This window comes from Equus asinus, chromosome 15 (genome assembly GCF_041296235.1).
Source record: "Equus asinus isolate D_3611 breed Donkey chromosome 15, EquAss-T2T_v2, whole genome shotgun sequence".
Classification (NCBI taxonomy): Eukaryota; Metazoa; Chordata; class Mammalia; order Perissodactyla; family Equidae; genus Equus; species Equus asinus.
Genome location: NC_091804.1, coordinates 34,596,485 through 34,623,902, shown reverse-complemented (window position 1 = coordinate 34,623,902; position 27,418 = coordinate 34,596,485). Strand labels below are relative to the sequence as shown.

The window sequence follows — 27,418 nt, the reverse complement described above, 5'->3', positions numbered from 1 at the left end:
GGTCTTTAGCTACACAGGGTTTTGAACTCGGGCAACTCAAACTCCTCTAGCTTCCAGTGTGAGATGCTCTTTCCTCTCCCCTTGAGAGCAGAGCTGGAAAGAAACGTGTGATTCTCCAAAGGCCTCGGTGAGAAGCGGCAAAAGCAGAACTCTCCGGGGGCAACAGTGCAGAGTTCTTAGAAGGGAATCGTGTGAGCAGGCTGTTGGCCAGCCTGGCCCGTGGTGAGTCAGAACCCAGAGGATACAGTCTTTACCCACTGCCATTTGCTGCCTGTCAGCTTGGCACACAAGCAGGGATAGTGAGCTCAGAGGCTGGTGTCTCCACCTGGGATGAAAGGTGGACACGGAAGGGGCTCTCCAAGGCAGGGGGCTGTGAACCACAGAGGAACCGTGTCGTGAGGACTGGGAACCAGCTGGGATGAAGGGAGAGAACATTCCTCTCCATTCCTGAAAGAACAAATCTGCAGAGTCTTAAGTCGCCATGGGATTTGGAGTATGTCAGATAATAGTCTGATGTTCTCAAGTGCCTTTTTCTAGTGCTTTCTCTCCTCCCCCTCTCCCATCTCTCTCTCACACACACCCGGCTTCCTGTTCTCAGCGGCCCCTACCTTTCCCAGAACTGCCCTGTGCTCCTGTTAACCCTGGGCTCAGCTGGGATTTCCAGTCATTAGCCTTGGCCACAGCTTCATGTCATAGAGATTTACTCGTCCCTTTCTCTGGAGTCTGTGGGAACCCGAGTGCTGAGCATCTGTCCAGGCCCTTCGCTCCTGCCCTGCCCCAAGAGCTCCCTGAAGTCTGGCCTCACAGCCTCTTAGGACACCAGAGCGAAAGGGAGCTTGGCAAGGGAATATTTTCAAAATATCACAATCCTTGAGTATTTCTGAGACGACCTCATTCCAACACAACGGGCAACCCTGAGTCTCAGAGGCAGAGAGAGGAGGGCGGGCTCCTCGCTCTTCAGAGGAGACAGACAGGGAACCGTGGCTGCCTTTTGCACTGGGCTCCTCCCAGGGTTTTCCCAGGGTTGGGGTGGTGGGAGGGAATTTGGGGTTGTGCGTGAGTGCTGGACTCAGATCTGCTCTATCTTCCAGACTCTGTTTCCAGAGCCTCACCTCTCTTTCCGAGTTCCCTCCTCTGCTTTCAAAAGCCTGCGTGAAACCATGCCCCGTTCCTTTCTCCTTAGGTCACCAGATTCCTTTGCGGGGTTGGCAGCGTGCGATACCCCAGGTCCTGTTAGGGCATGTGAGTAGTGCTGGGGCTGTGACTTGCCAACCTCTGTGCTCTGGGGGATTTTAAGTGTCCAGGACTGGCTGTTCCGCTAGTCTTCCTTTCCCCTCCCTTCCCTGACTCCTCTGCCCCTTCCCTCCCCGCAGACTCCCGGGACCATGAAGGTGGAAGGGAGCTCTTACCCAGTGGGAGAAAAGCCACCAAATTGCCCCAGCTGCTGATACTTAGTTCTCAGCGTCCCTTCCTCATCCCGCCAGCCACTCCCTGGGTCCGAAGCACTAGCCCAATTTTAAACACCCCTCCCGCTTTGAAGGAGGCTGGGCTGGCCAGGGGGTTATTTTGGGAGCAGCTTCTGAGATCCAATGGCCTTGTTAGGGCAACACTGACCTTTCCATCCCAGGAGGAGGGCAGGATTGGAGAGGGGGCGGGGCGGCGGCCCGGAGATCGACAGCCCCGCACACCCACTGGGGTGGAGGAGAAGGGGGCCAGCGGCTACAGGAATTCAGCCTCGGGCTGGGGCTGTCACCGAGGGGAATTTCCCCTCTTTGAACCGGACTGGGGACCCTCCCACCCCACCCCTTTCACTGTGCCTTCTTAAAGGGATCACACTGTTTTCCTCTGACTCCATGGAATCCAGACTTGGGACGCTCTGTGCAGACTTTGAATCTTTCCCTCCTGCTTCCTTCCCAGCTGGCAGCCTTCCTCTGGCTGATTGAGTGGGGGCCTCCCAGGCATGGCACTGACCAGCCGACCCAGTGCTGACTTGGCTCCTGGGCTGCTTCAGCCTCTGCTGGCATCTCGCGTGCCCCCTCCTGGGGCTCTGTGGCAGTGGTGAGTGGGGGGCCCAGCCCTGCGCCCTGAGTGTGCTTGGAGCGTGTCGCTGGCACCCCTTCGCCCTCTCCCCCAAGCTGGAGGACGGCGAGGTCGTCAGGAGCTATGATGAGATGAGCGGGGGCCGCTTTGACTTTGATGATGGCGGGGCGTACTGTGGGGGCTGGGAGGGGGGAAAGGCCCACGGACATGGACTGTGCACTGGCCCCAAGGGCCAGGGCGAATACTCGGGTTCCTGGAACTTTGGCTTTGAAGTGGCGGGCGTCTACACCTGGCCCAGCGGAAACACCTTCGAGGGATACTGGAGCCATGGCAAACGGCACGGGCTGGGCATAGAGACCAAGGGACGCTGGCTCTACAAGGGCGAGTGGACCCATGGCTTCAAGGGGCGGTACGGAACCCGGCAGAGCAGCAGCAGCGGTGCCAAGTATGAGGGCACTTGGAACAATGGTCTGCAGGACGGCTACGGCACCGAGACCTATGCGGATGGAGGTGAGCCCAGCCTGGGTCCCGCAGAGCTGGGGCAGGAGCCAGATGGGGTGAGGAACACTGGTGGAGGATGGGAAGAGCAAGGGGCAGTGTGGCACAGAATCAGAGGGGCCAGGATATTATTTGCTGTGTGGCATTGGGCAAGCTGCTCTACCTCTCTCAGCATCCATTTCCTTGTTAGTAAAGGCAGTGCCAATAACCAGGGCTATTGAGAAGACTGGCAGGAGTGCTTAGTAGAAGCCCTGCCGTAGAGATACACGCTCAACACACATTCAATAAGATGTAACTGCTACTGTTTGCATGCTGGGTATACCAACTGCTGGGGAATATACTCTCGCTTGTGCTCTACAAGAGTTTGCTAAGCTCAACTTTGCCATGAAAATTATTTTCAAACAATAGATCATGAAGTGTCCATTCATTCATCCATCCACCCACCCACTCCTCCGTCCATCCATCCATCCACTCACCCACTTATCCATCCATTGACCATCCATCCACCCACCCACCCACTGACTCATCAACCCACCCATCCCTCCATCCCTCCATCCATCCATCCATCTACCCACCCACTCATCCCTCCATCCAAGCATCCATCCATGTGTCCTTTTGTTCAGTGTGTATTTCTATAGCACTTCCTATTTGCCAGGCATTGTAAAAGGGTTGGATATAAAGGTGAATAAGACACAGCCCGTGGCTTCAAAGATAGGCATTTGGACAAACAACTGCACACTTGTATGTACAGAGTGCCGTGGCAGAAAAGGGCAGTTAGATGTGAGGAGATCATGGAATGCTTTAGGACAGGTGACATCTGAGCTGGATCTCGATGGGAACATCTCCTTTGTGGGGGTGGGAGTGGGACAGAGAGGAAGGAGTGAAAAGCTCAGAAGCATGAGTGCTCAGAGGGTTAAGGACATGGAGAGGAATTTCCTGCGGCAAAAGAGCCCTGGGAAGGGGCAGAGCAGACAGCAGCACCTCCTCCACTGGGTGTAACTTTGGACATATCACTTCTCTGGGCCTCAGTTTCCTCATCCATAAATGGGGTGTTTTAGAATATCAGGACTGCTCAAAATGTGGTCAGTGGACAGGCAGCATCAGCATCATCTGTCCGCCAGTTAGAAAAGCAAATCTAGGGGTCCCACTCAGGCCTTCAGAAGCATTCTGACTCTGTCTGAGGGCGGGCCAAGGCATCTATTTGAACAAGCCCATGTGGCAATCTTTATACACATTAAAGGTGAAGCAGTATTGCTTTAAATCAGGTTCTTGCAAACTACAGATAGTGGGCCAGCCTGGCCTGCTGCCTGTTTTCGTACAGCCTGTGAACTGAGAATGGTTTCACATTTTGAAATGTTTGAAAAAAACCCAAAAGAAGAACACTATCTTGTGACAAGTTAAAATTCTATGAAAGTCCCTATGTAACAGCCTCAAATTTGCCTCTTGGCCCACAAAGCCTAAAATATTTATTATTCGACTCTTTACAGGAAGCGTTTGCCAGGTCCTACTTCAAATGTTCATTCAGGTTCCTTCCAGCTCAGGATCATTCTGTGAAATCTCCCTCCCGTGCTCCATTGGGAAGAGGAGCTGACGCAGATAACTCGAAACTATGGCTAATTACAAAAACATATTTGGTATCATAAGGCATTGTGGTATATTATATTTGTCACGAGTCTCCCTTCCTTATGGTGAGGGCAGGAGGTGGGCAGTCTGGGAGGGCACTGGGGGTGGGGCAGGAAAGAGCATAGCCAGCCCAGGGTGGAAGGTTTGCTCACACTGAGGCCTTTGGGCGTACAGAGAGCAGCCTCAGGTGCAGGATGGGCTCCTGACCGGGCTGCCAATTGGTGAGTGTCTGGCGAGGACCCTTCCTTGAATGTGTCTGGATGTTAACAGGGTTGTCCCTGGAATTTCTGTGGGCACAATGGCGGCTGCACAGCATGGGCTGGAATTGGACAGAGGTGAAGACAACTTCTGGCTCCCCACTTCCTAATTCGGTGACCTCGAGCTGTTTGCTGAACCTCTGCAATTCAGTGCAGTTCAACTCAGGAGATGTGTATGCCCCACACTGCGCCAAGCCCTGGGGACAAGCAGAGAGCAAGCCTCAGTCTCTCTGGCTATAGAGTGGAGATAATCCTTGAAGGCCCGGCAGGCGTCAGTTCCCTAAGCAAAGTGGTGCACAGTCTGCACGTGCCGACAATTCCCTCCTTTCCCTCTTCCCCCTCTCCAAACCAGGGTGTGTGTGAGGGCCTGGATGTGAGTCACAGGGACACACATTTCTGGGAAACTCTGCACTGATCTCCCACTATGTCGGAAAGAGGAGAAACCCATTCATTCATTCATGCACCAACATTATGGAGCAAGAACTGTGTCAGGCACCATGCCGCAGCAAGGTCCAGGGGCCAGGGCAGGGAGCAAGCAAAGTCCTCAGGGAGCTCCCTGTCTAGTGAAGAAGACAGAAATAAACTGGAAAACAAATATACATGTAATTTCCAGAAGTTACTGATATGATGGTAAAAATAGCAGAGAAGGAAGAGGGTGATATTTTTGAATAGGGTGGTCTGAGAAGCAGGATGGGGAAGACTAGGGAGGCAGTAAAGACTTCCAGGCAGAAGGAATGGCAATTGCAAAGACCCTGAGGCAGGACTGGGCTTGGCATGTTTGAGGAACAGCAAGCATGCCAGAGGGGTGGGCATAGAGTGAATGAAAGGAACAGGCAGGAGCTGACGGTGGAGTTGTGGGCCGGGTCACTTGGGCTTTGCAGGACCCTGGGTTTTATCCTAGGTGTGTCCAGGGGCTCCTCAGGCCAGGAAACTGGAAGACCTGCTCCTCTGGTTTGTCAGAGGCCCAGATTCTTCTGCTGAACGAGACGGCCCCACATCCAGGGGCCAGGAAAGCTCACAGATCCTCTCTCCAAAGCCACACACGAGGTGCAGCACTCCAAAATTAGATGTGGCCACTGCTTCGGAAAATCTCGTTAATCAACCTGTCATCAGTACCCTGAGGGTTTGTTAAGGACCTGCCCTTTGCCCCATCCTGTGTAGTGCTGAGGGGAATGTGGACAAATGAGATCCTGAGATTAGGAGCAGTTGCGAGTCGGCAGCCCTGGGTTATCGCTCTGGCCTTACCATATTACTTAATCTCTTGGAGCCTTAGTTTCCTCGTCAATAAAATGGACTTGTACTAATCTCTCATAAGATTTCTCGTGGGATAAAGGAGTACTCAATAAATGGTAGTTGCTATTATTACTATTAACTATCATCAATTCATTCAATAACTGTTGAGTGAGTATTATGAAGCCAGCACTATACTACACTGGGGGCAGAGGGGTGTAGAAATGAACAGAATGGGGAAGGCCCCTGCCTGCCAGAGAATCTAACAAGAAATTGTACTACAGCATGTTGGATGCTAGGCAGGGGCATACCGGGGATGAAGGGAGCAAGAGGCGGGCACCTAACCAGACTTAGGCGTAAAGGGAGGCTTCCTGGAGTAAGAGGCAAGCCGGGCTCTGAAGTCTGGAGTGAGCCAGGTAACAAGGGTGGAGGACGGATGCTCCAGGTGGAGAGAACAGAGCGTACAAAAACCAGGACGTCCACACTCTGCAGTGCAGCTGGGAGAGCAAGCTGAAACTGGCATCTTATCTCCAGTTTTGAGAAGTATTGATCAAAGGGACAATATGTCCCATTTCCTCCACTCCCCACGTTACCTCGCAGTCAAATGTTGCCGGTGACCGTCTTCTCTAAACCAAAGTTTTCCAAACTGGAGGTGTCGCCCATTAATAAGTGGTGAAAACAATTTAGTGAGTCATGACCTGCATTTTTTTAAGATGAAAAAATAGAAGAGAACAGATTAGAACAGAACAGAACAGAACAGAATAGAAAACATCAGAGTGTTTCACAGAAAATAAGGTAAGGCACTGTATCCTGAAACATTTGTTCAGTTGGAGATATATGTAGATATTGTGTGTGTGTGTGTGTGTACAAGTGTCTGTGTTTATGTATGTGTTACGACGTCAAATGTATTTCCTACTGCAGGTCATGCTCAAAAAGTTTGAAAAGCACTGTTGTAAAGTGACTTCAGCTGGCATCTTCATCGAAGCCCCTGCCATTCCTACCTCCACAGCCCCTCCCTCTCCTCCGCGCTCACTTTGGCTGGAGGTTAAGCTCTCCACTTCTCTGGCAGGAAGGGGAAGGTGGCGAAGGCAAAGGAGCTCCGGCTTCCCAGCTCTGCTGTGAGCCTCCTGGGCCCCCTCCCCCACCTATAGTGCTTATTCCTCCCCTGGCCATATATAGCAAAGCTAAAAATAGCCACTGACTTAAAGTGCCAAAGCAAGCATACACCAGACCCTTAAGTAGTAACCTGTAATGTGTTGCGTGGCTGCCTGGCTGTTCCCACCCCAGAGACCAACAGACCCCGGGACTAGAAGGGCCATTAGTGATCTTTGCTTTCCGCAGTTCTTCATCTGGGACCTGTGCCTTGGCCTCAGAGGCCCATGAACGCACTGAAATTGCAGGCAAGATGTGCGCGTGCAGGCAAGATGTGGGCGTGTGCGCATGGACAGCCTGTGGTTTTCTTAGGGGCATTTCCTCGGAGAGCCATCAGATTCTCAAAGTAACCTGGTGCTCAAATAAGTTCCAGAACCACTGATCTGGTTCAGTAATGCCCCCCAAGATGTGCAGTGGGAAAACCAGGCCCAAGGTTGACTTTTTTTCATAAAGCTAATAATAATAATGGCCAACATTTTTGGAGTGCTTACCATGAGCCATGTGCTGTCCTTGGCATCTGACATACGCTGTGTTATTTAAACCTTGACAACAACTTTATGGGGAGGTACTGTTATTATCCCTATTTTATAGACAAGGAAACTGAGACACAGATCATTTAAGTATTCTCACTCATGGTCCTCTGGCCAGTAAGAGGCAGAGATAGAATTTGATAATAAGAAATGGTTATTAAATATTTCACGTTATAAATATTTTCATAAGTGATAAACAACTATACAAATAGTCAGCACTGGCTATGTCATTTGTAAGACCCAGCGCAAAATGAAAATGCAGGGTTCCATCTTCAAAATCATTAAGGAATTCAAGATGGCGACAGAACATTAAACCAAGTGCACTTCCTTCTGAGAGCAGAGCCCTGTGTGACAGCACGGAGTGAATGCCCACGAAGCTGACCCTGACAACAGTGATGACTGTATCTGCCACTTATCGAGTCTTTACTATGTACCAGGCTCTGTGCTAAGACTCTTACATGCATCCCATTATTTAGACTGAACAACTCTCTCATCTACTACACTCATGGCTTTCACATTTTTATGATGACAACCCTGTAAGATACGTATTTCACATTGTAATTCTATGCATACGCGCACACAAATGTAAAACTGAAACAAATCATTACAAAACAATATTTCCCTTCCTATTGTGGGACTTGCTATTTTCTCTTTTATTTGATCTTGTTGATAGAATTATTATTCTATCTTCTGGAGAGAATTAAATGATGCCTTGATATATGTCAAGCACTTGGAACAGATTTTGGCGTGTGGTTAGTGCTTTTATTATGATTACATGCTGAAAAGATGATATTTTTATGTTTAACTATGATAAATGGATCAAAAACCCAAGGTTTTGGGCTCTGGATACAGTTTTCTTTCTCCTGCCCAAAGCTGATGACTGAAGCTCATTTTAGCCCCACTGCCTGAACATGGGAGCTGAACGAATTTGCCAGGATCGGGGCCTGCGCAGTACCTGCTGTCACATTATCTGGGTCTGTGATGTGTGTTTCTTGAAGCAACTTAACCTCCATATTTATTTATTTATCTGCTCCCCGAAGAAGTGTCTTTTCTATTGATCTGTTTGTCTATCTTTGTGCCAATGCCACACTGCTTTGGTTACTGGAGTTTATATTAAGTTTTTAAATCAGAGTAAATCTGCCAACTTTGTTCTTCTTGTTCAAGACTGTTTGGGTTAGTCTAGGTCATTTCCGTTTCTATTGACGTTATAAAGTCAGCTTGTTGACTTCTACAAAAAAGCCTGGCTGGGAATTTGATTAAAAATGTATTAGATCTATACATCAACTTGGAGAGCATGGACATCTTACCAGCAGGGAGCCGTCCAATCCATAGATAAGGGAAATATCCCTATTTATTTACGTCTTCTTTAGTTTTCATTCAGCAATGTTTTGGAGTTTTCAGTGTCTTACAAATCTTTTGTTGAGTAAAATTAAGTATTTTTTATGACATTGTAAATTACATTTTAAATTTCATTTTTCCAATTTTTCATCGTGAGGCAGTAGAAATACAGTTATTTTTACATATTGACTCTGAAGCCTTTCACCTTGCTAAATTAATTTTTTAGTTCTAGTGTGATTTTTTTGTTTTTGTTTTTTAGATTTAAAAAGAATGTCTTTCAACTTAAAACTTCTTGATTGCTATTAAACGTCAAGTGTAGACGTCCTAAGAGAGTCTGGTGATACCGAAGGAGGCACGTGGTACTTAAGCACCCGGGGCTTCCAGGAGCCAGATCTGGGTTCAGATCCCAGCTGTGCCACTTCTCAGTTCTATGAACATGGGCACATCATGTAACCTCTCTCAGCTTCCATTTCCTTCTTTCCATTAGGGATGTCAGAATCTCCCTCAAAATATGATTGAAAAATGAAGTGAACTGATACAGAAGAAGCACTTAAATAATGCCTGGCACATGGAAAATGCTGAAACAGATCTTTTCTTTTCTGTGTTTCCTTCACACTCCAAAGAGTGAACTGATTCAGGATGGCCTGAACCTCAGCTGTCCCTATTTTGGAGAGAATATTTCAGCACAAAAACTGGATTTTGACTCTGGAGCAGTTAATCAGCCCGGCCCTCGTTCTGCCTTGAGTCTTGCCAATGTAGATGGAACCCATGCCAGGCACGGTTCCATTTCGAATGTAGAATCAGCATAATTTAACCTCATCTTGAAAATCTCATCCCAGATCACAGCCAGGGGTCAGTACAACAGCCAGCTGAGTTGCTGTCGTGGCAGCTTTTGGCATTCTCTGGGACCCTGGGGAGCAGAGTGGACCCTCAGCAAGACAGGGAAGTGGACATAATTAGCCTTTCCTCTCTATAGCCTTCCTTTCTGTAATGCGTGAGTCCAGCTGGCCAAGTGTCTGCAGACGTGCCCCTGTCCAAGGCCAGGCCCTCGGGATTCATTGAGCTTGCTTGTTTCCAGGGTCTGCTAATTCCATGTCCCCAGCAGCTGTTCCCTGGACCAGCCCTTGCGGCCACACCCTTGTGAGGAATGTCCAGTCTGATCTTCTGAGGGCCCTGGTTGAGGGTGCCGTGTGTGGTAAGGGGACAGGGTTGCTGACTGCCAAGGACCGGGGGCTGTCCTTGTTCTCTCCTATCCCTTTCCAAGCTAGAGCTACAGAGAAGGTGGGCAGTTGGGTCCGGTAACGAGCGAAACATCCAGGACCCCAACTGGCTCCCACATAACTGCTTTGAGTGGCCAAGACCCGCCTGGCAAAATCCATAGAGCCATCCAGGGGCAGTGGGAACTCCTGAACCCCTTCCCCTCATGCAAGGTAGTACCTTGTGCCCAGAGGTGTTCAAGCTCTGGACACCATCGCTAAGGACAGTGTAGAATGGGGACCACACGCCAAGGCCTGAGGGCTACACACAGCTGTGCCGGGAATGCTGTATGGCATGCACAATGTTTTTATTACTTTTATTTTCAATGAAGTTTGAATCCCTTAACAAAGTCATCCAATTCCTTATCATTGATGGCAGGACAACCTGACAGTATGTGCCCATGATGGGACGTACAGAAGACAGTATGTGCCAGGAACGTGTAGAGCAGGGGGAGTTCATGCAGAGGCTTGCAGGCCATTGTAAGAATTTGACTTCTACTTGGAGAAAAACGGGGACCATCAAAGTGACATGATCTGACTTCATTTAAAGGGATTCCTTTGGCTACTGTGTTGAGAGACAGGGGGACAGGAGGTGACACAGAAAAGGGTAGAAGCAGAGAGACCACTTAGTGAGTTTATGGCAATAAAACAGGTGAGAAACAGTGATGGCCTGGACCACCATCTTGTCACCAGGAGTGGAGACAAGTGGTTGAACTCCGGATCCATTTTGAAGGTGGAGCTGATAGATTTTGCTGATAGATTGGATGGGGGAGCATGAGAAAGAGGAATCCAGGATGGTTCCAAGGCTTCAGCCTGAGCCATGGAAGGATGGCGTTGCCCTGAACTGAGACTGGATGAGGGGTGCGGGGGAAGGTCTGGAGCTTGGTGTTGGACATCGTGGGTGACAGAGGCCTGTTAGATGTGCCACGTGGGCATGAGGGTTGTGGGCAGCCCTGTACGCAAACAGAGGGGCCTCCTTCTGAACCGAGACCCTCTCCCCTTGATCCCTTTTGCCTCCCCAACAGCCAGTTATTTCTGGTTTCCAAGGCCCTCAGGGTTGCTGAGCTGACCCGGGGCCTGGCGAAGGGGCTTTGACTCGGGCCCCTGGGCTGTCAGCACCAGGCAGCGTCACCTGGTTAATCCCTGGCTTCTTGTTGGAGCTGTGGGGCGTCATCCGGGGCAGCAGCCTCGGGACGTGGGGGTGGTGGAACCCTGCAGGCTGCAGGGACTTGTCCTACACCTGCTGCAACCCGACCCTGCTCTCAGGAGCTGGTCGCAAATGCCACCGGCTTCTCTGCTTTGGGGCGCTGATGGGGGATCCTGGGAAACCGGAGACAGCGGCGCTCTGACAGGCGGCAGCATTTGGAGCCATGGGAAGAGACTTTGGTGCCACCCTGCAGTGGGGACAGAGCAAGGCCTTGGGATTGTTACAGGAAAAACAGAGTGCAGTCTAAATGCCCACCCAAAGGGACTGTTACACGAGCTCCTGAGACCACGCCATAAAGTATTGAAGCCCTTAGACAAAGGCAGACCCACTCTACTCACACGGAAAGGAATGGAAGACATTTTAACTGAAAAAGAGCCACTAGACAGATACTTATTGAGAGCCTACTGCCTGCTACGCAGTGTTCTGAGTGATGGGGATAGTGGTAGGGCGGGGAACAGCTGACCTTTTAGTCTATTTGTTATTTGTTTCATTCATAGGCTTGTAAATGAATGGAAAAGGCCTGGAAGGACCTAAATTGTTAACAGCAATTACCCCTGGGGAGACAGTACAGGGTTTTCTTATTTTAAATACTCCTTTCTTTTTGAATTTTATGCAATGAGCATGTGACTTTTGTAATTTTTTAAAAAGTGCCCTCTGTCCCAACACATAAATAACATTTATATACAGACATGGTAAGAAGTCTTAGGGTACAAAAAAGCATTTGGGGGCTCTCAGCAGAATTCTCTAGAATCTAGGCTCAGATCCCAAATGATCTCCCTTTGTTCCTCCGCACTCTGGGGTATTCAGCTCTTCAAGGCAAGGCAGAATTGAAAGGCAAGCAAGGCCGCAGATCTGTTCTTTAGTCCCAGCTGAGTTACTGAGCTACCAGGCGGCTGTGTGGCCTTGGGCAGGTCCCTCTACCTCTCTGTGCCTGAGCTTCCTCCTTTGTATAATGAAATGACTGAACTGTACTTACTCCTAATAGTAAGCTGATTTTCTTTCACAAGCAACACCAGCTCATTGACTATGGCTGCCTGGAGTTGTGATGAGGGGAGACTGCTTGGCCACATGAGTATTCAGCATCAGGATGGATTAGCAACGTCTGTTGTGGTCACAGGATGGGGAAGAGACGGTTCATGTGACAGATTACTTGTTGCCTTGGGCTAGATGGTCTCCAAGGTCCACTCCACTGTCACCTTCTGAGGATTGAAATATTCTCACCTACCCGAGTTGAGGTTGTCTATGACCACGGTGACCATTTGCAGATACCAGGCACGTGACAGTCTGTATGAAGTATGGGGTGCTGGCACCAGCTCCTACCGGCTCATGAGAGCCCACTGTTAAATTTTTAGAGACTTTGCAAGTAGGCTGTTCCACTGTTGGTAGCTTGACTGGCAATGGTGCGAATAATTCTATGATGGAAATTGGCCAACACTATGAATCAGGGTTGATTGTTTTTCCAACGAGCTGTTTACCAGTGTACCAGTGAACAGTGTGTGAATACGAACAGCCCTTCTTCCCTTCTCACCCACGCTTAGGGCGACCAACCATCCCCGTGTGCCTGGGAACCATCCTGGTATTAGTACTGAAAGTCCCGCATCTCGGGACGCCCCTCAGTCTCAGGCAAACGGAGACGACTGGTCCCTGCGGTGACTTCACTTCCCTGAGTGAAGGGACCCAGCATCAGTCGAGAGTCTAAGGTCTCTGCTAGACGACCCACGTAATACTCACAGCAACCTGGCAAAATACGCTTGCCGTGCTTACTTTACTGAGCCGACAGAGACTCACAGAGAACTCGTCCAAGGCCTTGTACTCCTTCACCTGACAGTGTTGCTGAATGCCTCCTATGTGCCAGGCATCGCACCGAGCGCTGGAGATGCTGTGGTGAGCAAGGCAGCCTCAGTCCCTGCCCTCAGGACACGCATTCTAACAGCAGAGACCAGCACCGAACAGCTGGCTATTTACAACAGGGGATAAGTAATTGGAAGGGCAAGTAGAAGAGTTTATGAGCTGATAAGGGGGAACCTAGCCTGGTGGGGTAATCAGAGAAGGCCTCCTTGAGGAAGTGATGTTGAGGCTGAGATCTGAGGGATGAAGAAAGGTTATCTAGGTGACAGGGGAGCCACACTGTGCCAGGCAAAAGGAACATCAAATGCAAAGGCTTGGAGGTGGGAATGGAGCATGTTATGTTCCAGAAAAGGCTGGAGCACAGAGATTGAGAGAGTGGGGTAGATGAGGATGGAGGGATGGCTGGGACCGGACCATGAGGGCCTCGTGGGTCACAGTGAGGAGTTCTGACTTTATCCTTATGGTAGATTCTGCTGGACACCCTCAGACACCCCTCAGGACCAGGGTCCTCATTCCTCCAGCTGCCGGGAGTGTTGGCTGCTGATGGCCCCTAACTGGGCATTGGTGTCTGTCAAAGGGAGATGCCTTACTCTGGGGGCAACCCACAGCTGATGACTGGCTGATACAGGAGCACACAGACCTGGCCGCCTTGCTTTGATTTGGGACAACTCCAAAGGGCCATCCCAGCTCCAGAGATCCCGTGGGGTCAGCTGAGGCTCAGCTGCAACTGTTCAACTTCTTCCACCGTTGAAGCCTGCTCCCTTCCTTACAGGTGCCCATCCTGAGAGCACTCCCCACAAAATCACCCACATGCAATCTCAGTCGCAGACGACATTTCCTAGGGACCCAAGACAGTCCCCCTTCCAGGCACTGGGAAGCCATTGCAGGGTTTTAGGTGAGGCACCCTGAGCAGATCTGCATCTTATAAAGGAGACGACTCTGGCAGCAGCGAAGAGTAGATTGAAGCAGATGTCAGTGGAGGTGGGAGAGCGGGGAAGATGCTGTGTGGTGAGCCTCGGAGAACTGCCGCGGCCTGGACCAGATGGATGGGTGCAGATAAAGAGGAGTGGGGGATTAAAGAGATATTCCAAATCAGGTCTATCTGTGTCCAAAGCCCAAGCAATTTCCACTATTCTTTACCGCCCCTAAAGATGTCTCAGGCTTGACTTGCTTGCTCTGGGACACTGGGTCCATGGTCTTTATCAAGATGGGTTAGAGCCAAGCTGGGATGGTCCCGTATACCCAGGGGCATCTATATGGGTGTCTGTGGCACGGGCATGAATGTTCGCCACCATGTGCGTTCCTGGTTTACCTGCTCCGGTTTTGGTATGCCTGGATGAAAGCCACTGACCCCCGGACTCTCTGGTGCTCACTCTCCTACCTGCCAGGCTCCATCTTAAATCCAGTCTGAAATCTGTTGATGACACTTCCATGGTCCTGCCCAAAGTTCTTGTGCTAACATCTGAGACTATGTGAGAATATTTGGAGAAGGATCGGGGACAGCTGTTAGACAAAACAGACAAGATCTAGGCAAGATAGCTGCCATCAGAGAGAAGAAGAGACAGACGTCTCCAGCAATGAGAGTTTGGAGGGAGGAAGGAGTCCTGGGGAGGTTTCCTGAAGGAGGTGGCTTTGAAGCTGGGCTTTGGAGGGTTTGGGAAGACAAGGCTGGGAAGGGGAGTTGGGACCAGGTCATGAAGACACTGGACTGTCAGGTGAGGACTTCCATAGGCAGTGGGGACCCTGGAGTCGAGCTGGGCCTGATTCCTCGTCTCTCCATCTCTGTTCAGTCCTCCAGGGACACTGACGTCCGGAGGCTGATAGGAGGTCGGTGGACACGTCTTACAGCTCTTACCCAGGTTGCATATTACAGTCTCCTGAGGTCCTCTAAACAGTCCAGTATCCATGCCAATCAAGTCATAATCTCTGGCCAGAGGGCGGGTCTTGCACTATAGACGTGGCTTCCAGAAACTGCTCTGTTGTGTGTGTTCAGGGGGTGTGCAGGCAGGTCTCACTGATGAACAGACCCCCAAATCTTCTTCCTCCCAAGGACGCAGGCTCTAAGGCCTCCTGAGTCAGGGGTGGGCATTCCGGGCACATGCCTGCTCCCTCACAAGCCACCAGGCAGAGGCAGAAAATCGGGGCTGGTCTCATTCCCTCCATCTGAGTTCTCTCTGTCCTCTCTGGCTCCTTTGCATGTTTCCAGTTAATCCTTTCTGGGCCAGCTTTTCTGAGCAAAGACTCTGACCTGCCAAAAAGCTAGCCTTTACTGAGCACCGACTATATGCTGCTTGCCTCATATATAGTTCACTTAATCTTTGGTCAACCAACCCTCCCCACTCCCCTGTCACCCAGGACCTGGACCACCATTACTCTGGACCATGGCTGGGGCTGCCTAATGTTTATTTTTGTGATGGTTGATTAAATCTAGACTGTTCCTGGCACTAGACTCCAAGCCCCTTGAGGGCAGGGATCTGTCTACTTGTTCACTGCTGCGTCCCCCACACCCAGCACCAAGAAGGCAGGGTCCACAGCAAACACTTGTTGAATTCAAAGGAACGAATGACCATAGGAAATAGGTATCGTTACCTCCATTTTACAGAAAGACAAACTGAGGCTCAGCAGGCTTGAATACTTCATGCATGTTTTAGAACTACTCGGTGTCAAGGTTAAGGTTAAAACCCAGGTTATTTGATCCAAAGCAGAAGGGCGACTGCAGAGAGAAAGCGATATGCAGGTTTTATTAAATTCAAGAGCCTCCTCCGAGGGACAGAATGGTAGCTACCATGGGTGCAGCCCTCACCAGCCTGTGACACGTACCCCATAATTCCCCGGGTTCGAGCTGGCTGCTGAATCTAGACTTGAACACTCTGGCCGCCGCTGCCCATCACCATGGAGCAGTGACCACGGGCTGAGTCCTGCCCCTGGAAGAACGGAAGCGTGTCATCCAGGAGAAGACACTCGGAGTTATCAGATGCTTACTGTGGGCTTCCTTGGGCCTGGGAACTGTGCTAGGTTCTGGGATCATAGTGGGAAGCAGCTGGACATGGCTCCCTCCCTCTTGGAAGCTAAAGTCTGGTAGGAAAGGCTTACGGTGTACAAATGATCTTAATAATTATTTAACTGCAATTGGGAAAAGTGCCAAGAAGTACAGGGTAACATGACGTCATGTGGCAGTACTCAGGGTGTAGGGTTCAAGAAATCTTCCTGGATGCAGGCACATTTAAGCTGAAGTTTGAAAGATTGGTAGAAGTTGGCCAGGGGAAGAGGGAGAAGAGCATGCCAAGAAGAGGAAAGGAAGCAGGTACAAAGGCCCTGAGGTGGGAAGGCGAGTGTGACTGGAGAGCTGTGCAAGACGAGTCAGGAGAGGTGGGCAGGGGCAGCCCACGCCAGGCCGAGTAGGCTGCTGAGGGTCTTGCTCCTCACCCTGAAGGCAGTGGGAAGCCCTGCAGGGTTTAAAAGGCCAAGTGAGGGGGACAGCCAAAAGGGTATCAGAAGGCATGTCCTTCCACAGGGGCCCTTCTTAGCCAGACAGCTGTGGGCAGGGTCCTCCTTCTCTCCCTCTTTGGATGCGTTCTTCCTGTCCCCAGGGAGAACTGTGCTCTCTTAGAGACAGTCAGGCTGGGGACGGCCCCAGCACTTGGCTTTTCCCCTTCCCAGGGCCCCGCCATTCCCAGCCTCCCCTGGGTGTCTGTGCCTCTTGCCACTTGCTCGTAAGTTTCCTAATATAGACTGGCCGTTTCCTCCCAACTGGTGGCCAAGAGCCGCTCTCCTGTTGCAATCTCAGTTTTTCTTGGGCTTAAAGGGACCGTGTCAGCCCATTCACACCAAATTTAAGCTGAAGGTGGATTGATTGACTTAATTTCCCAACCCAGAGATGTCTTCTCTCTTCCCCCCACTTACTATCTTCTCTGCCATCTTCTCTTCTTGTTCGCTTTCCCCTTTCATACTTTTTCTTTTTTCTGAGACGAGTGGAAAGAGCACAGCCAGCCATGGATGTAAGTTTCGGCTCTGGCATATTAACTAGTTGTGTCATCTTGGGTGACTCTGACAGGATACCTTTCTGGTCATGTTCACAGAGCTGTTTTCAGATGGAGAGAGCAGAAAGGAGAGAATCAACAGCTATAGAATACACACTGTTCATTCATTCATGCATGCATTCATGCAACAAACATATACTGAGGACCTCTTTGGTGCTGTCCTAGGCACTGAGGATACAGCAGCGAACGAAAGAGAATGGAATCCCTGCCCCTACGGAACTGACGTTCCAGGGAGGAGACGGTCGATAAACAAGAGAAAAAGCAAACTACGTTATATTAGATGTGCTATGAGGAAAAAGAAAGCAAAGAAGGGAGCTATAAGATCTTAGGTGGAGGTTATCATTTTAAAGACAGTGGTCAGGGAGCCTTCAGGGAGATGGCATTTGAATAAAGGCTTGAAGATGGTGAGGGAGTGAGCCATGCAGAAAGCTGGAGGAAGCGCATTCCAAACAGAGGGAACAGCAAATGCAAAGGCTCTGAGGCAGGACCATGGCTATTGTGCGGGAGGAACAGCAAGGAGACCATTGTGGCTAGAGTGCAGTGGGAGAAAGGGGAGAACGGAAGGAGGTGAGGACAGAGGAGTGATGGAGATGAAGTCAGGTAGGGCCTTGTGGGCCACTAAGGACTTCAACTTTTCCTCTGAGTGAGAAGGGGCAGAGCAGTGCTGTGATCTGACTTACTACGTTTGAACAGACTCCCTCTGATTGCTGTGTTAGGAATAGATGGAAGAGGGAAAGGCGGAAGCAGGAGCCCAGTGTGGCAGCCGTTATGAAAATCCAGGTGAGTGATAATGGGGGCTCCGGTAGCCATCCGGTAGCAGTGGGGGTGGTGAGAAGTGGCCGGATTCTAGACTCCCTTGGAAAGGAGAGCTGCCAGGATCTCCTGATGGATATGTGCAGGACACTGTGCTGGGTGGTTTTTTTTTTCTTAAAAGTTTATTTACAAATTATTTATTTATTAAATCCACTTTGTCGAGGTATAGTTCCCATGCAATACAATGCATTTTAAGCGCACCATCTTGACAAATGTACACCTGTGTTACCACCAGCACAACCAAGACACAGAACATCTCCATCAACTCAGAAAGTTCCCTCGTGCCCGTTCACCCTGATCCCTCCACTCCAGCCTGATAACCAGAGATCTGCTTCCTGTCACTACAGATTAGCTTTTTCTAGACTCTCACGTAATTGGAATCATCCGGTTTGTACTCTTTGGCCTCTGGCTTCATTCACTGGCACGTTTCTGAGATCCTCCCATGCTGTACGTATCAGCAGTCCATCCACGTTGTGGGTGTCAGAGTCTGCTACTTTTTATTGCTGACTCGTATTCTGTTGTGTGGTTGTTGACCACAGTTTATCCACTTGCTAGTTGATGGACATCTGAATTGTTTCCATTTTTTGTTGTCTCCTTTTTAATCTTTCCCAAAACCCTGGAAAGTGGGTATTATTTTTCCATTTTCCAGATAAACAAATCGAGAATCAGAACAAGTAGCTTGTCCAAGGTTCCCCGGCTTCGATGCTATTTGAAGCCAGTTTGTGTCTGACTCCACGTCTCTTTCTGTCCCCCCGCCTCCCATACAATGTGACCACATGTGCATGAGCTGGGAAACTGGAACATACTAGTTTTCCATCTATCCATCTCCCCATTTTTTCATCCTTTGCACCACACTCTCATTTCTCTGTGTTCTGCACTGCCACGCAGTCCCATTTCCCACTTTCTCAGCTTGAGTCAGACCTCAATCTACATATCAATTCTGCTCCTTCCTCACTGTGTGACTTTGGACAAGACACATAAGCTCTCTGAACATCAGTCCAAACTGGGGAAATGGAGGTCATATTTGCGTCTTCCTCTATGAGATCATTCCCAGAGATCTCCGCTCTCTCTGTCTCTCCCCATTTCTCTCGGGCCCTTTCATAGCTGATATTCTGTGATCATTGGTTTTTCATGGCTGGTCATGGAAGGGAGGAGAGACCTGACATCCCTCTTACTCGCGGTGGCTCCGCCTGCTGTACGCCTCCCTGGGAGCACCAGGGGCCTCCTCAACAAATTAAACCAGAATTCCTGGCGGTGAGGCCCAGGGATCAGTATTTTTTTAAAGCTTCCCTGGTGCTTCTGAGGTGCCGCCAGGATTGAGAATGAGGGGCTCAGAGCATGAGCTTGGGCATGGGAGAGACCTGGGTTTGGATCCTGCTTCCTTGGTCAAGCCGCTTAACCTCTCAAACCACCGACTTCCTCTCCTGCAAATGAGCATCATCATGGGACCCGCCTCACAGGGCTGCCAAGAGGTGTAAGTGAGCCCTCTGCACAGTACCCGAGCCTCACGGGGCTCTGCATGCAGAAAGGGCTGGGCAGGCGAGGAGTGGGAGCCTGGGCTGGAGCAGCCAGTGCTGGGGGGGACCAGGCAGTGTGGACGTGTGCTCCTTCGCCTCCAGAGTCACAGTGCCCCAGTTCTTAGAAACCCAGCGTCCCAAAGTTAGACGAAACCTTAGAGAGCTTCATATCCAACCTGTCACTGACCGATGTAATCGAGGCCGGAAGAAAAGAGAGCTGCCCAAGGTCACACAACAAGATGGAGTTTCTGGACAGGTTCAGCCAATCAATTAGCAAATCTTCATGAAGCACCTGTATGTGCCGGGCACTGTTCCAGGTGAGGGGGATACATGAGAGGACAAAACAGGAAAGATCCCTGCCCTCGTGGGGCTTCCACTCCAGATGGGGGAGAAAAACAGTAAGACTTGAAGGATATCTGGAGAAAAGAGTTCCAGGCAGAGGGACCAGCCAGGGCAAAGGCCCAAAGGGAAGCGTGTCTGTTGGGCTGAGCTTAGGAGTCCCTTACCTGGCTGACGGATGCAGGTACCCAGCCACCCCGGGTCAGAGGACTTGTTGAGAAGGCCATTGGGTTTTTGTGGTTAACCAGGGGAAAGTCTCCGCTTGTGTTTATGACAAAGGCTCTGAATCTCCCCTCTCCATTCAGTGAACGTTATGTGTCCGGCCCTGTTCTCTATGCGGGAGCTGCAAAGATGAAGCCAGGCCTGGCTTTCCAGGGAGCTGCAGTGGGAAAGAAAGATCAAGAAGGGAGCACAAGGGTGTGTGGGGTGGGGGATGATGAGCTGGAGGTGACTGTGTAACTTCGAGGGGGCTTCCACCTCCAGGCTGACGTTGACGTCTGGAGCTGCAGAATGGAAGGGAAGGGGCTGGGATGTATGCGGGGGAGTCAGCAGGACACAGACAGCAGTTATAAAAACACGAGGTGACGCGATCACCCAGGAGGATGGGGAGGAGGTTTTGGGTGGAGCCCTGGGGAGCACAGCAGGGTGGGATGGGGGTGGAGTAGGAAGATATCTTGTCAGCTTTGTATCAGCTTGTTCCTACAACTCAGGTGACCTCACACACTAGCACAACTCTGCAGAATCACAGTATCACACACATAGCTTTCCTTCCAGAGTTTTTCAGAGATAGTAACTCATTTAAACCTCAAACAACTCTACAAGGTAAGAAGCAATTATTATCTCTGTTTGACAGATGAGGAAGCTGAGGCACAGAGAGGTTAAGTGACTTGCCCAAGGTTACACAGCTAGTAAGGGCAGGGGGGAGATCTGGACCCAGCAGCTTGGCTCTGGGGTCTATGCTCCTAACCACTACCCTGTGCTGCCTCTTATTCACACCGTGGCACACTTACAGAGTCTTGTTCCCAGGAGGTCACATGTTCACACTCATGGACCGCGAGGTCTTCATTGCTGACATCTCCTTGTACACACCACAGTCCTGCATACACATGGTCTTACCTGGTCTGCTTCACTAATGCCCACAAGCTCGCACACTCATTTAGCCTCAAGTGCCTCCTACTACTTTGTGCTTTAACACTCAGATGGCCTTGCACACTCAGAACCTCTCACACAACCATAATGTCACCTCCACAGGACCTTGGGCACTCACCCGACTGTGTTCACACTGCATTGCACACTCATGATCTCATATTGTCAAAAGACACTGACATGCACACCCATAAAAGTCCTCTATACACTCGGCCTTGCACAAATACACACTCTCCCATGCTTTCCAACCCAGTTCCATGCTCTCCAACATTCACACTACCGTGCAAACTCACTGTCTGATCCATTCATGAGCCTCCACATTTGCATCACCTTGCACACTAGGATAACCATGCACACGTTTAACCTCACAGTGCCTGGCCTGCTCACATACCTTTGCACCCTTTGACCCTCAAGGTCTTGTACCCTCACTCAACCTGGCCTTTCCTTGCACACTGAAGACCGCGAATGCTCTCATAACCTTATGTTAAGGTCCCATTATGTTACGCTTGCGTGATCTCAGTCACCCTCTGTGCATGCACTGCCTTGCACACTCATGACTTTGGGCCTCCACTACCTTGCACACTCCCACAATGCAAATATCCAGGTTACTACACAGACTCACTGTCTTAGGCACTCATGCTCTTGCACACTCATTCTCTCTTGTGTGGTTCAAAACCTGTGCACACTCATTTAAGTTCACTCTCACAGAGCCTCACCTGCTCATATAACTTCACGCTTTAAAACTGACTCACTTAACCTCGCCCTGTTTTGCACACTAGAGATCTTGGTGTGTTCCCACCAACAGACATGCATCCATCATGCAAACTCCTCTGGTTTGTCCACTCGTGTCCTTGAACACTCGTTTAACCTCGTGCACTCCCAGGGCCTCACCTGCTCACACAACTTCATACACTGATGCTCTGCCTTGCACAACCTCACTCTATTTTGCGCACTTGTGACCTTGCCATGTTCCCACCAACAGAAATATTCACATCACTGCGCAAACGCCTATCTTGCACACTCGGGTAACCTCACACACTCAGAGCCTCCCCCACTTTCCTAATTTCAAACTCCTCGCCCCTCGGACGGCCTGGCCCCCTCCTGCCGGCACCCCCCCCCCACCCCGGTCGCCGCCCACAGGCGGGGGCCCCGTCGTGCTGCCCCACTGACGCGCCCTCTCCTCGCCCGCAGGGACTTACCAAGGCCAGTTCACCAACGGCATGCGCCACGGCTACGGCGTGCGCCAGAGCGTGCCCTACGGGATGGCCGTGGTGGTGCGCTCGCCGCTGCGCACGTCGCTCTCGTCCCTGCGCAGCGAGCACAGCAACGGCACGGTGGGCCCGGACTCGCCCACGTCGCCCGCCTCGGACGGCCCGCCGCTGCCGTCGCCCGCCATCCCTCGCGGCGGCTTCGCGCTCAGCCTGCTGGCCAACGCCGACGCGGCCCCGCGCGCCCGGCCCGGCGGCCTGTTCCCGCGCGGCGCGCTGCTCGGCCGGCTGCGGCGCACCGAGTCGCGCACGTCCGTGGGCAGCCAGCGCAGCCGCGTGAGCTTCCTCAAGAGCGACCTCAGCTCGGGCAGCGACGCCGCCTCCACCGGCAGCCTGGGCGAGGGCGCCGAGGGCGCCGACGACGCCGCGCCCTTCGAGGCCGACATCGACGCCACCACCACCGAGACCTACATGGGCGAGTGGAAGAACGACAAGCGCTCAGGCTTCGGCGTGAGCGAGCGCTCCAGCGGCCTGCGCTACGAGGGCGAGTGGCTGGACAACCTGCGCCACGGCTACGGCTGCACCACGCTGCCCGACGGCCGCCGCGAGGAGGGCAAGTACCGCCACAACGTGCTGGTCAAGGGCACCAAGCGCCGCGTGCTGCCGCTCAAGAGCAGCAAGGTCCGCCAGAAGGTGGAGCACGGCGTGGAGGGTGCCCAGCGCGCCGCCGCCATCGCGCGCCAGAAGGCCGAGATCGCCCTCTCAAGGTAGGAGCCCGGGGTGGGGCAGAGGGGAGGGCCGCTCCGAAGGGGTCCCGGGGCAGGGCGACCCAGGAGGTCATGTCTCCAAGGTCAGGTGTTCCCCCCATGACCTTTGGAGGGTTGGTTAGTTGGAGGCGCTTCAGGATATGGTGGTGTGTTTATCACCTGTGGTAGGTCGCGGGCGCCCAACCTGTTCACCCATCCATCCTCCATTTGCTTAACCCGTCCATTCACCCAACCTCTCTAATAGCCACCCGAACAACCATCTCTCCACCCAGCTTTCCAACCACCCACCTACCCACTCAACCACTTTCTGTTTACCCATCAACCATCCAGGCATCCATCCATCCGCTCAACTCCTTCATTCACTTAACTTCTTGACTACCCACCTGAACAACCCGTCCATTCACCCAACAGCCTCCAGTCACTCAACCTCTCTAACATCCACCTGAACAACCATCCATCCACCCATCCATCCTCTCGTTGACCAACCACCTGCATTCACTCAACTGCTCCCATCCCCCCAGCCGCCCATCCTAACATCCAACCATGCATCCGTGCCCCTAGCCACCTCCATTTATCCAACCACCCTGTCTTCCAACCTTGTTTCCATCCACTGAAGCAACATCTGCTCCCACCCACCTGCCCAGTCATCCAACCACATATCCCTCTAACCACCGCCATCACCCAACACTTCCATCCAACAACCATCTGCACTGCCCATTCACTCACCCCTCCCACCTGCCCATCCGCCAGCTCTGCATCCATTCAGCACCCGCCCTTTCATCCATATTCAAACCCCTCTGTGTCTTCTCATTGTGCTTCAGAAAAGTTCTAATGTTGTCTTCAAACATTTATAGCACCTACTGTGTGCATGGCACTATTTTAAGTGTTTAACAAATATGGACTCATTCAATCTCCTTAATGACCTTATAAGATTCAGTCCTGTTTTTATTTCCATTTTACAGATGGGCTAAATGAGGCTCAGAGAAATAAAGTGACTTGTCCCAAATCACCCAGGTAGTGAGTGGCCCTTCGTAATCTGGTTCCTACCCCCCTCTCCAGCTTCATTTTCCACAGCTCTTGCCCTGGACCTGGATTTTTTTCTCTGTGCTAGTCACGCTGGGCTTTGAGCATCCGTCTGTAGCTCCTCCTGCCAGACGGCTTTAGCTCCTGCTCGTTCCTCGGCCTGGACTGCTTTTCCTTCCTGTTGCTGCCCACTTAATTCCGACTGCTCCTTTGGACTCAAGTCAGACCTGACTCCCTTAGAGAGCTGATGAGGCCCAGGCCCCGTCACAAGCTGCCTCTCACTCAGCTGCGTGGCCGTCTTCTTAGGATGTCTCACTGTTGCAGCTCTATGTTGCTTATGTGGCCTGTTTTCAACCTACTGCTTATGAAGGGCCCCGTATGTGCCAGTCGCTGTTCTGAGGTCTTATGTTAACTCGTTGAAGCCTTACAAGATGTTGATGAAGTAGGTGCTGTTATTATGCTCTTTTGGCCAATGTGGAGTGAGCTGCAGGGCCAACAGCAGGTGTGGTAGGACGGCGGTGAAAGGCACACACCTGTCCCGGTGCCCATAGCAGTCCTGCAGGTGGCTCTGATGGCCTGGGCTGGAGGCTGTGACATTGCAGTCTTCAAAGTTAAGCAGACTCAGGGCCGGATCTGCCGTCTTTGAGCTCAGAGACCTGGGCCGATCTGTTTATCCGTCTGTTCTTTAGTTTCCCCCTCTGTGGCACAACCACATGTATGTTCTTGGCTAAATCAACCTCAGTTGTCTCATCTGTAAAAATAGGGTTGGCCTGAGAGTTAAGAAAGACGGGGCAGGTCCAGCGCTTCACGGTCGTGTCACGGGGCCAGCTCCCTGGGAATCCGGCTCTGAGATGGAGATTAGCGTGCGGGGAGGTTGTGAGGATGCTGTCAGGATCTACGCTTGTGGGGAAGGGAAGGGAGCAGGTCTGGGCAGAGGGAGACCATCCCCAGGGCAGCCTCCGCAAAGGCCTCAGCCCACCTCAGGGGCTCTGCGGTGCAGACGCCCTTCAGAGTTGTCCCAGGTTGAGGTGAGGGATCTGGGTCTTTCCACCCTCTGCGCTGGGTGCCGGCTACCCTCCAGAAAGGACCATGTCCTGGGGCTGGACAGTCCTCCTCAGCCAGGGGCAATCGCTGGACAGGGCTGACAGCCGGGAGCACGCAGCAGCTGGGGGAGCAGGGAGAAATAAGGCCTCCATCCTGAAACTGGGTGGCACGTCCCAGTGTCCACTCCAGTGCTGGACACCTAGCAAGGGCTCTGTGAATATCACTAGTCACTGTCGTCATTCAGTGAGTTCATTTTACAGATGTGGAAACTGAGGCCCAGAGAAGAGTGTAATATGCCCGAGGCCACCTGGCAAGCAAGTGGGAGAACCAGGGCTGTGGCCCCCGGCTTTCTGGCCCCAAAGCTTTGACCAGCGCATCTTGCTGTCTCTAAACTCTGTAAACTATAAATTGCCACGGATGTGCGAGCGGGTAGTATCCTTAAGGCAGAAAGAAGGTAGAGGTGAATTTTTTAAGATTTCTTGGTTAGGGGCAGAGCCAGGCTTATAAACAGGTCACTTCTGAGTCTTCTCTGGCCTGTGACCGTTTCTCAGTCTTTCCTTGTTTTTCGTGCCCTTGACAGTGTTGAGGAGTACTGGTCAGCTATTTTGTAGAACGTCCCTCAATTTGGGTTTGTCTGATGTTTATCTCATAATTAGACTGAGGTTATAGGTTTTGGGGAAGAAGACCACAGAGGTAAAGTGCCCCTCCACCACATCGTATCAGGGCCATGAACTTGACGTGACTTATCACAGATGACGTTGACCTTGATCACGTGGTTAAGGTGGTGTCTGCCAGGTTTCTCTGCTGCAAAGTTGCCATGTTCCCCTTTCCATACTCTGTTCTTTGGAATCCAGACATTAAGTTCAGCCCATACTTGAGAGGGAGAAGGGTCTGGAATTAAGCTCCAGAGGGAGGGGTGTCAACATATATTGTGTGGAATTCTCCTGTAAGGACGATTTATCCCTTCTTCCAAAGGGCACCTTTTAAATTATTATGCTCAGTGTCTAAAGTTATTGGAGGCACAAGCCAGGACTGTCCTGGGCAGCCCGGGACATGGCACAGTTTAGAGTAGGTAGAGGTTAGGCTCTTGATTCAGAAGACTATGAGTTGGAATTCTGTCTCTTCTACTCAGGAGCTGTAGGACCTAGCCCAAGTTGCTTCACCACTCTGAACCCTGGATCCTCTTTCCTCCTAGGGTTGTTTTGAGGAGTAGGTGAGCGAATGCCTGTAAGTGCCTGGCACAGAGCAGCCAGCAGTGACAGCACTCACTGTCATCACCTGATGTGTTCGATTTTAAAGGCGAGACTGTGCAAGCTTGGGGAGAAGGAGGGATTTTCCCAAGCTCTTGCCTCTTGGGGACACAATCTTGCCCCTGCCTGCCCCCTTGCCTTCCCTTCTCTTCTTGTGCTTCCTGTAACGCCTAAGCCCTTGAATGTGAAGGTGTTGAGCTCCCTGCTAGAAGTCTGCCAGGCCCAAGCCGGGAACTGAGTCTCCGGAGCGAGAGGGTGGTGTCCAGCTTCCTCCACGTGGTGCTGCTCCGGGGGAGCACTGGGGAGACCTGGAGTCCTCGTGTGTCTGAGGAATGCGTTCCCTAGGCCCGCAGGGCTGGTGCCATTGGCGGGAGGGGGCGGCTGCCTGGCTCGGTTTTAAGCTTAGACTGAATTTCCAATTAAGGGAAACTTTGCGTTAGGAGGAAAAGCGGAGTTGTCTCCCTCCCAAGGGCTTTGCTGAGTAATGGGGAGCAGAGGGGCAGGAAGCATTCGCAGCAGCCACCAGCCTCCTGGGCCCAGGCAGGTTTGGGTTTCTCTCCACTGCGGCCTTGGGCTCCTTGCCCTGGGCTTACAGGGAACTTGTCACTCCGTGTCTAGGATCAGGACAGCTTTCCCGGGGGAAGGAAAGTTTCATCCCCCTAAGGTGAGCTATGGATTGAAAAAGATTCTAGCCCTGTGCTGTCCAATATGGTAGCTAGTAGCCACATGTGGCTACTGAGCTTTGAAGTGTGGCTGCTCTGAACGGAGATGCGCTGTAAATGTGAAACACACTCTGGATTTCAAAGACTTAGTAAGGAAAGAACATAAAATAACGGGTTAATTTTTTTCATATTGATTACATGTTGAAATGATTATATTTTAGATATATTGGGTTAGATAAAATATATTGTAATTAATTTCACTGTTTTTTTCTCTTTGTTTTTGGTGAGGAAGATTGGCCTTGATCCAACATTTGTGCCAATCTTCCTTTATTTTGTGTGTGGGATGCTGCCACAGCATGGCTTGATGAGCAGTGCATGGGTCTGCGCCCAGGATCCAAACCCATGAAGCCTGAGCTGCTGAAGCGGAGTGCGTGAACTTAACCACTGTGCCACTGGGCCAGCCCCCTTACTTGTTTCTTTTTCCTTTTTTCAATAATTTTGAATACTAGAAAATTTAAAAATTACATATGTGACTCACATTATATATATATATATATTTTTTTTTTTTTGAGGAAGATTGGCCCTGAGTTAACATCTGTGCCCATCTTCCTCTGTTTTTTTTTTTTTTTT

The 27,418-nt window shown here is 51.2% G+C and overlaps 1 protein-coding gene across 2 annotated transcripts in view; it reads left to right on the top strand.

Moving 5' to 3' along the window:
• The first annotated feature begins 1,339 nt into the window (after positions 1-1,339).
• The window catches only part of JPH2 (junctophilin 2), a 61,160-nt gene continuing 35,081 nt past the window's right edge, over positions 1,340-27,418 (top strand). The window contains exons 1-2 of one of the 2 annotated variants that reach the window (XR_011494647.1): positions 1,340-2,550; positions 22,026-22,809. Coding sequence is in view for 1 of the 2 variants with exons in the window: in XM_044748214.2 (XP_044604149.2) it covers positions 2,172-2,550; positions 22,026-22,809 (1,163 nt within the window). In the remaining variant the exon portion in view is untranslated. The remainder of the gene's footprint in view (positions 2,551-22,025; positions 22,810-27,418) is intronic. The other variant, XM_044748214.2, reaches the window with a different exon arrangement.